Consider the following 10,231-nt stretch of genomic DNA (forward strand, 5'->3'; position numbering starts at 1 on the left):
TCATTTTATCCCCCGAGTAGATATTAGCGTAGCTGGAGATGGCTTTGCTGATGGCACCACAGATGAGCGAGCTCTTGAGTTGATAAATGAAGCTCAAGAGTATGTCGGGTAGATAGCTGCTGATGTGTTGGACAACTTTCGTGAGTAGGTTCTCGTAGATGTGATCAAACTTGTCATATATTAACTTATTTATGCCATGCTTTCAGTCCGAGATCTAGCTTTAAATTTCTTAAGAATTTCTCTCTAACTTTTCCAAGCCTACAACTTGTCAAAGTCATCAAAAAAAATTTCAGTCCTCATCTGCTAGACCCAAAATTAAACAGAGTCAATGATAAGCTATATAAATAAATTGTATGGAAGAAAAATTATCACACTCCATTATTATTGATAGCCCCCGATTGGCAACTTAAGAAATCAATTTTGCTTGACATCGACAGTCGAGAAAAAGAAAATACATATAACTTAAGCATAAAAATGTCGAAGATGTTCTATGTTGCATGAATTATCCACAACCGTTCCGTCTTCGCGCTTTAGTCGGTAAGCCCCCAATGACCACGGAGACTATAAAAGGCCCTTCCCACAAGGGAGATAATTTGTGCCGGTCTTTAGTCATCTAAATCTTCTGTAGAACCATGTTGCCAACTACGAAAGCACGTGATCTGACGTTGCGGTTGTGATAACTTCGAAGTCCTTGAAGGTATCGTCCCGACTGGATTAGCACAGCCTCGCGAACTTCTTCTAGTCGGTTGAGATCTACTCTATCTTGCTCATGACGGTCTTCATTGAAGTTACGAACGCACAATGATTTGAATTCCATCTCACTCGGTAACATAGCTTCAGCCGTATATACTAAAAAGAATGACAACTAGCCCGTGGCTCGACTGGGTGTAGTCCAAAGCGACCAAAGAACTGAGGGCAGCTCATCAACCCAACGGCCGACATAAGGGCATAGCGTGTCAAAAACACGAGCCTGATGCCTTGAAGAACCATCCCATTTACGCTCTCAACTTGGCCATTGCTCATTCGATACGCCACAAAAACATAGCAAATCTTATCCCAAAATCTTCGCAAAAATCCTTGAAAACGCCTCCTATGAATTGAGTGCTATTATTTGTAATGATGTGGTTAGGCACACCAAACCGATGCACGGTATTTGATGAAGAAATCTCTAGCTTTGTCCGTTGTTATCGTCACCACCGGCTTGGCCTCAATCCGCTTAGAAAACTCGTCAACCACAACAAAAAGGTGCATCAATCCGCCTTGAATGGACCAACCAACCATGTCTAGCCCCAAACCGCAAAACGGCCATGAGAGCTAAACCGCAAATAGCCACGAGAGCGGAATGGTTTGCAGTTCTTGAGCTGGTAGATAAATTTTTCTAGCAAAGAATTGACAACCCTCACAAGTCCGCACAATATTCTCCGCATCAGTAGCATCTACGGGTGTCACGCCTAGAAATTTAACCCAAATTTCCAAACTATTTTGTGTATTAAATCCCTGTCCAGGACAAGCCAGGGTACACAAAATGACAAATCAATATACAGATCCAAACATAAATAAAGCGTAAAATACTTACAGAAGAGGCACTTAGTCCTCACATCGAAACGAAAGCAGTAGCAGCGGAAAAAGGCGATCCTAATGGGGCTTCAGCTCCACTCCACAGGCAAAACTCAACTGGGGTCTAAGCCTTGGTCCTCTAACTTCGTCTTCAGCTCAGAAGCACTACACTTCTGAAAAGGGGGAACAATAGCAAGACTGAGTACAACCACCATACTCAGCAAGCCACACCAATGATGCAGACGTGCAAGGGGGTACAAGGATGGCTTGTGACTATTTGCATAAAGGCAGTTGTAAAACATTTTATTGAGCAAAACAGTAAAACAGTAGAGTAATTAAGGTTATATTAAATCTCCACTGATCAACGCTACACCACGTTGAACAGGCCCAACCAACCCACCTGAACTACAGTGCATTGGGTCGATTTATTAAGTGTGGGACTAATGACGGTGAATCTGGTCGATCGCCCATAACTGCGGGCACAGCTATTCGAATAGTTTTACTCTGGCCAGAGGTGCACAACTGTACCCACAAGACACAATCCACCGGTATGTCACCGCGCCCGGCCGGACACATCACCGTGTCGAGTGATTGTGACAAGACCCTCCATATAACCCCCTCTAACCAAACACACCACACCTCAGGTTTCACCCCCGCCCCCAGCAGGCAGCGGACAGTCCCCTCTCGTGCCTAGGCGAATCAGAAAGCCGCATAGGCCGTCGCAGGGCCCATCCGAACTCCATCACGCTCACCCTTGCCTAGATGCTTCAGCCAGTGGAAAGCTATACTTCAAGTCAAGTAGTTGACCATTCCCGCTTGTGGCAAGCGCTATATGTCTTCCAGGGTTTCCCGTGAACCGGTCCTTAATTGCCATGGGTGCGATCAGCAAAACCATGCACCCATAGCCCACCATTCAGTCGCATTTTAGTTCGATAGTTACGACCAATGAAACACGGTCGAATGTCTCGAGCACGCAACTCGTAATGATACTAAAAGGTCTAATACTGTAATTATCCCATCAACTGAGCTAGTAGTGGTCAATAAGCATGGCTAAGCATATAGTAACATAAGCTAGTTAATTTATTACCCAAGGTTGACGAAGGACAGATATCAAGTAAACATGGCACAAGCAAACAGATAGGTAAACCCTGATCCCACGTAATTAGCAAAACATGCATATTTATTTGCAAACGATAAAACATTTGTAAATTAGGATCAAAATGCTCAAGGGGAATGTGTGACTTGCCTTGCTTCTTCAAAACAATCTTCTGACTATTTTCCTTGCGACCGCGATCTTCCGAAACGGCGGAATCTACTCGCTGGCACGCAAAACGAGGAAACACTATAATAAAGACCAAGCAAACAGTATATAAAAAGTCAACAGACATGTAGAGCTCAATTTTAGATGAATTTTTCAAGTTGAATGGCCCAATTTGGAGTTCGTATGAATTAGTTATAAATTTTAGAAGTTTTGAGCCATTTAAATGAATTTCTAGAATTATTACCGAATTATTCGCAATTAAATCATTTGTGGCATCATCCGACGGGGGAGAGGTGGCGCCGGCAAGCGGGCCCCACCTATCGGTGACTCAAAGACCACGGTCCACGGTGGACCGAGTCCACGCGTGGCACGGGCGAGAGCAACACGGGCAGCCCAGATCGGCTTGAGGCCGATCGGACGACTGAGGGGAGAAGCGGCTAGGCATGGCACGGCCGAGTCCGGCCCAGCCGGCCATGGCGCGGCGGGGGTGCACGGCCTCCGGCGACAGCGACCGGCGGGTGGCGCACATGAGAGAGCAGCGGTGCGGTGCGGCGCGGCGCAAAGCTGGCTTGGCCGAGCGATGGCGCGCGGCGGCGCGACCACCGGCGACAAGTGGCGGTGCGGGACGGTGCGAAGAGGGCGGCGAAAGGGAGAGGAGGAGGAGGCGGTTCTCACCAGACCGGCGCAACGGCGAGAAGGCGACGGGAAGGCGGCCAGCAGCGAGGAACAGCGACGGCAGGCTCCTCGGGAGGGCGGCGAGGAACAGCGACGGCAGGCTCGGCAACCACCGGCGAACGCGGAGGGGTGGCCGGGCTCACTCGAGACCTGACGAAAGTGGAGGAGGGGGAGATATGGCCCAAGGCGGCGGGAACTCACCGGCGCGAGAGGGGAATGGACCTCCGGTGGGTTTCCGGTGGCTTGGAGCGGCGACCGAGGCACAACAGGGCGCAACGACGCTGTGGGAGGCGGTTGTGCGGCGAGAGGTGACCGGGAGTAGCGCCAAACGGTGGCCGGAGGCGGCAAAAAACGGTGGCAACCTCGGGCTTGCGGTGGGGAGGTGGTTCCGGTGACGAATGGGAGGAATGAGGCAGCGGTTGGGCTTGCCCTTGCAACGGCGAAGCCGGCGGAGGTTGTCGCGTGGCGCGCCGACGGTTAGGACGGCGACGAGGTACGGCTGGAGGTGGTGGAGGTGAGGCGGCTCGGGTGTGGTGGTGGTAGTGGTGCTCCGGCGAAGGAATGGGGAAACGGAGCGGGGGCCGAGGTGCGGCGAAGCCAGTGGTGGCGGCGGCACAGCACAGCGATGTCTATAGCGGCTGAAAGTCACCGGCGAGCAGTCACCGGTGAGCGGCGGCGATGGGGAACGGCATGGGGAGAGCGAGGGAGTGCGCGGCAAGCATGGGGAAAATGGGGAAAAGGACGAGGGAGGTGCGAGAAGCATTTTTATAGGCCCCGGAGGGGGAGATCGTGGCCGAGGTGCCCGGAATCGGCCGGCGACGTGGGGTGCCGACGTGGGCGAAGTGGAGCTCAATTTGGCGCCAAAAATTGGGGAAAAGTTGGGGAAAATGTGGAGAAGATGGAGGGGAACCGATTTCACTTGGTTTAGGCGCGAGAGCACGAGCGGGAGGGCGCCGGATTTGGCGGGACGTGGGCGGCAACGGCCGGCCATGGCGGCTTCGGCCTGGGAGGCCGAAGGTAGGAGGAGGGCCTAACAGGTGGGGTCGCCGGGCCCACCTGTCGGTGAGGGAGGGAGAGAGGAGGCCCGGAGAGGGAGGCAAGATAGACTTGGCAAGGTGCGGGCCGAAGGAGAGAGAGGCCCGAGAGAGAGAGAGCGGAGAAGGAGGAGCGAGTGGGCCAAGGGGAAGGGAGGAAGGACTTTGGGCCGAAAGCGGCCCAAAGTGAAGAAGGGGATTTTAATTTGTTTTTCTTTTTATTTAATTGATTAAATGAACTTTGTGACTTTAAAATTACTTCTTGAGCTCCAAAAATTCACGGAAAAATCCGGAGAGTATTTTAGGGCACAAAGAATATTACAAATATTCTCGGCCAATGATTTTTAAGGAAAAATTTTAATTCTCTCATTATTTCACTTGATTAAATTGCTTTAACTTTATTAAATTTCTAGAAAATGCATTACTTGATGATTTTTAATCCCGACTGAAAATCGGGACGTTACAATGGGCCAGAAAAATCCCCATATGCATTGCCGACTAAGGTGCGTGCTGTAACATGACTGCCACATGTTCCTTAGTGGATGTCCCTAGCATCGTAGCAGCTTTACTAATTACTATGCTTATGCTTTCTTTTGCAAACTCCCTCTTTTTGGAAAAAAAAAAAAGGTGTCACAATTAGAGTCTGTCTGATTTTAACTAATTGAGCAGGCAGATACTGCTGATTGCTCGGATTGCCTCCACAGTGCCACTATTTGTTACTGTGCACTCAAGCTTAGATTTTCAGAGTACTTTGGAAGAATAAAGATGATCCTCAACTTCATTCCGGCGCCCCATTTTCTATCGGGCAAAACTAAGTGCCACTACGCCTTGGTGACTTTGTTACAACCTACTTAGTAATCAGTAATCACAAAATAGAATTAGCAAGCTCTCAGATGTTTCAAAATAGACAAGCATGAACCAGGAGCACAGAACATTGAGGACCAAAGGAGAAGAACAAAAGCATTTGCACCAGCCTATATACTAATTCAGCTATCTTTACATTAATTTAGCAGCACACGGCCAATTCCTCCACCTTGGGGACAGCATGCTCCATCTCAGTCACTCTAGCTTCCTGCATGTCCTGAGATTGCTGCAATACAATATATAGACAATGGTTAGCATACCGCTACCAAATCTTTCGAAAGTCGAAAATCACATGACAAAAGTACGTAACATTTGTCTCAATTCAACTAGCAAAGAAAACAGAACTTGTTGGCATATTCTCTACTACTTAAAAAGAGAGGTGTTTCCGTCGCCCTTCGCACAGTTCTTTCATCTGTTGCTTCACGTTCGAGTTTGATTTCCTTGGCGTTGCCCTTCCTCCACCTGTTCTTCAGGTTCCGGAGTCTGAATCCAATCCCCAAACTCTATCACTATATCAACCATGATCTGTCCACTTCTGCTACGGGGAACCGCCGCAAGGCGTTCGAACTCCCGCACCGATCACTCGCATGTCTTCCTTCCCTGATCGTTCACATCTTCCTTACCTGGAGCTCAGCCGCAAGGCATTTCCATTTTTATTCCGAGATTGCTTCCTACTAGTAGCTATTAGGTTCAACAAGATCACTTCCAATTCACGGTTTAACAAGGAGAACACTCATTCTCTTCATCACACGCCTTCTGTCGGCGGCCTCGACTACTGTCCCGTCCTGAGTTCTCCCACCTCATACGCCGATTGAGCAGCTGGCAATTTCCATCCCGCGATTAACTTCGCTGGTGTCCTGCTAGCTGTCGCTGCATCCTCGCCAACGAGCACCTGCATGCATGTACTCCTAACGAAGCTTCATGGCAACGATGGATTTCATCTACAATGTAATGTAGGCTGTTGTGCATGCTTGGATGGGATCTCTATTCTTGCTCAGATTGCCATCAGGCACAAGCTATGCCTAGATGTCCTCACTGTGGTCCACCCAGTTTGAAACTCTCATTACCATAATATGTGAATGTCATGGGTCATCTCTATAAGTGAATGGTGAATCTTGAAACGTCACCTAATTGATCCACGTAAGCAAAAAAGCCTGGACCATTCGATGAAGGAAAAAAAAGGCAGAAAGCCGTAGGATTGAATTAGTGAAACACAGTAAAACTATATCTTCTAGAGCTTTCCAGCACCTCCCCTCACATGTGGACATGTGGTGTGGGTGAGAGAGCAAAGAAAATGAAAAGAAAAAATGTTGCACAGGAACAAAACTAGAAATAGAACTATAGAAGGCTTTCCAAGCAACCCACACAGAACATGACACCAGCAGTCACACATGGTCTTCAAAAACAATTTGCATAAAAGCTTGAGCCTAAGTTCAGAAAAAAAATGCAAAACCCAACACCTAATAATGGTATAATGTGAAAAACAGTCCATCAAAGTAGTCACTTTTTTATCAAGTCCCTATGATTAAATTAGCGTTGGGTACAGCAAATTATATAGGTTATAACACTCATAAAAAATCTGAATGGAAAAAAGCTAAATTTTAGGACAATTTCATAATAATAAGCAGAGGTATTGGTTTAATTCAAAATTAAAAACTCAGAAACGTATCCTTTCAAAGCAAACGCAGCAATGAAAAATAAAGGTAAGATAAGAGGGACATGCAGCAACGGAGACTGTGGAAAAGCTGGGACTCGGACAATATAGAAGATGGCCCAAATTATGTAAATTTAGTTAACATCTGAATGTAAAGTTTACAATAAATTATTTATTGCACATAAAAAATATATCCGAAATTCGTATTAAGTAGACTTCCAGCTAATTTTATTCTCTAAAACATTAAAAATCTCTAAGCTACATAATATAAATATAGAGAGAGATTACACAGCTATATTAACAAAAAAAAACTTCGTTCGCCTATTATATTTCATATATTTTCATATGCATAGCACATAAAAAAATTATTAGAGTCGTGTGAATGCACAGCTATATACACTAGTGAAAGTGAAACTCTAATATAGAGTAAGCACAATTTATTAGACATGCAAGCAATAAACAACAATATATCTGAAAATGAGTCTTCGCTGAAAACTCTTAAGATGGTATGCATATGTTTACCATGTTGTTATTTAATGCTACAATCAAAGTATGAACATTGCCAACAGCTGCTTTTCCTTAAGGTACATCAAGTTTTATCCTAATGAGAGCAGGGAACGTTCACATACAAGCTAAACTAGCTCACAAGTGATGTGCAATTCACTGTAACTTTTGGGTCGAGATTCCTACCTGAATCATGGGCAACTCGAAACAAACATACTTCCAGTAATCAACTAACTTATGGTCTGCAGGTACCACCTCTGTTGCCCTGCCCGCACAGAAGATTGCATAAGCATCAGCTGCGTACCTGCAGCACAAATCAACTTATTTATTACTAATAATGTGGAAAGATAAGAAACAACATTCTACAAATACTAATATACAGTAGATGAGTTAGGGGACTTACTTGCCAACACCACAAAGCTCAGTAATGTAGGTCCATTCTTCTTCAACATACGCCTTAGAGAATCTCTGGATTCTGTTTACTTTTACACGCTGCAAACCCAGAGGAGCCAGATACTTGGCCATCTTTTCAGGATCAGCACTAAATGCAGCTTGAGCATCAGGATATCGTTTGAAGAACCCCTTAACTTTCCTCCTCACCTACAATGGTTGACAGAGGGTGTTGAAGTACTTCAAATTTACCATTTGAAATATCAGGTCACTCACCTTTTAAACTATTGCAAACGCTAACCTAGATTCAGTGCTACACTAAAACAAGATATGAAATTTGTAAGCTCTATTGTGCAGCGGCATGACCAACGCAACAAAATGGAAGCTGCTCCTTGTATAAATTACAGAATGCATTTCAGTACTCGATGTTGGTTATGATTTGGAATTACAAATTGCGACAAATGAATACAGTCAACCACTCTTTTGTTGATGAAAGACATGTTTACAAACAAACAAGTAAGATTATTCGTTAGTGGCTAACAGCAACACATGTAAGCTTAATTTGCTTTTGGTGCTTCTAGGAACTCCTGCCAATCAAACAAGTTAGTTTCTACGATTGTAGGTTTGGTGCAGATGATAAAAAGAAAAAGACAATCAGGCAGGCAGCTCACTTGTTTCCCCTGTGTTAAGTTGAGGAGCATGCAGATGACAATGACCTTCCACGGGTCAGAAGCGTATTTTTCCTGCAGTAGCTTATGAGGGGAGCGTGGCGGAGGCACCAGCTGGTCCAACGGAAGGCGGCGGTATTTGTCTGACCTCTTTTCAGCACGGGTAAGCAGCGGTGCTGGTTTTCGTTCCTTGTTCACCCTTGCCATTTCTTTTACCTTCGTATTTCCTTGGTTTGGTCCTGATCTTGTCTTAAAGGTTGTTGTCTTACAGGTGCTGTTGATCTTGCAGGTGTGATTTGTCATGAGCTGAGATGAAGCAGATGATAGATGATCCCGAGGCGGCGGCCTGACTAGAAGGTCAGGCGTTCTAGGAAGTGGGGGAGTGCGATCTTGGCGGGTGGGTTTGTAGCAGAACTGGTCAAAGAAGGCGCCGAATGGCGAAGAATGATTGGGGTCCTGCTGGATGGAATTGGAATTGGAAGCCATAATTGTCTCTGGGTCAAAAATGCCTTGAGGCAGTGGCTGGTGCTTCCTCAATTGTATCCTCATCTTGATGATCTCGCGGTTGCTCAGGACGCGGATCTTCTTGCAGCTACTCCTGCAATACGCTTCATCTCGTCCTCCGCCCAGTGGAGGAGGGTTTGCTTGTACCTGGATGCCGTGGATTTGGTCATGAGGTGACTGCCTTGGCATCAGCATCCGCTTCCGCTCCTTCCTCCTCGCCTCCGGGGCCGGTGGCCCCTCCCTACTCTTTCGCGTTTTCTCCTTCTTCCCCACGCCCGCGGCCTCCTCTTTCTTCCTCTTCCGCTCCTTTCTCCTCACCGCCACCGCCACCGCCACCGCCTCTCCCGAGATTGGGGTTTCGGGGTTGGGCGGGGTCTCTTCAGCCGCCGTCAGGTGGGGAAAAGGTAACGGGGCCAACATCTCCTCCGCCTGCTTCTTCTGCTTCTGCAGAATCGCCTCCTCTGCCGCCGCCATGGGCAACTGCGGCGATGTGGAACAGAGGAGAGGAGGGGACGGAGGGGGATTTTGCTACCGGCGAGGGTTTTCCGCCCTTTCCTCTCCCTCCTTTTTTTTCTCTCTCTCTTTTTGTGGTGTTTGTGGGGGAGCCCGAATTAGGGATTTTCTTTATTTTATCAGCCGATCTTGTGGGCATCCGATTTGTTTAAGATTCGTGCTTCTGGGCCTGGCAGAACTATTGGGCTTAAACACCTCATAAGGCCCAGAACTATTGGGCTTAAACACATCTTCATCTTCACACAAACTGATCTTCTTCTCCAGTCACCCAAAGTAGTTATAGCTCAAGTCTCATGCATACATATTTGGCGGATCCATATTTGGCATATATTATTTGCAGGAAATCTTGATAATATTTTATTAAATCCAGACTAGACCACTAGTGGTGTTAAGAATGTCTTGTATTATTTACCAGGCAATTTAAGGCCCTGTTTGGTAGTGCTACAAACTCCAACTCCAGTGAGAGCTAGCTCCTATTTGAGTTAGAGACTCGTTAAAAAGTGTTTGGCTAGCTTTCAGCTCTAGATCTGAAAAAAAATTGAAAAAAAAATGAAAGAAAAGTGTTTGCCGTCCCCAGGCGAGCCGCCGGCCGCGTATCGTCTCCGCG

At 46.7% G+C, this 10,231-nt stretch overlaps 1 protein-coding gene across 2 annotated transcripts; it reads right to left on the reverse strand.

Moving 5' to 3' along the window:
• Positions 1–5,382: 5,382 nt before the first annotated feature.
• On the reverse strand, positions 5,383–9,701 carry LOC127785383 (uncharacterized). 2 transcript variants are annotated; one of them, XM_052312819.1, is made up of 4 exons: positions 8,611–9,701; positions 7,953–8,149; positions 7,736–7,814; positions 5,383–5,617 (listed from the first exon to the last, which is right to left on the reverse strand). In XM_052312819.1, the coding sequence occupies exons 1-4, from the start codon at positions 9,583–9,585 to the stop codon at positions 5,534–5,536; spliced, it is 1,335 nt and encodes a 444-aa protein (XP_052168779.1). In that variant the 5' UTR covers positions 9,586–9,701; the 3' UTR covers positions 5,383–5,533. The 2 variants fall into 2 exon arrangements, with proteins under 2 accessions (XP_052168779.1, XP_052168778.1); XM_052312818.1 differs by having other exon boundaries at positions 7,736–7,853.
• Positions 9,702–10,231: the final 530 nt, after the last annotated feature.

The sequence above is a fragment of the Oryza glaberrima genome, chromosome 9 (genome assembly GCF_000147395.1).
Source record: "Oryza glaberrima chromosome 9, OglaRS2, whole genome shotgun sequence".
Classification (NCBI taxonomy): domain Eukaryota; kingdom Viridiplantae; phylum Streptophyta; class Magnoliopsida; order Poales; family Poaceae; genus Oryza; species Oryza glaberrima.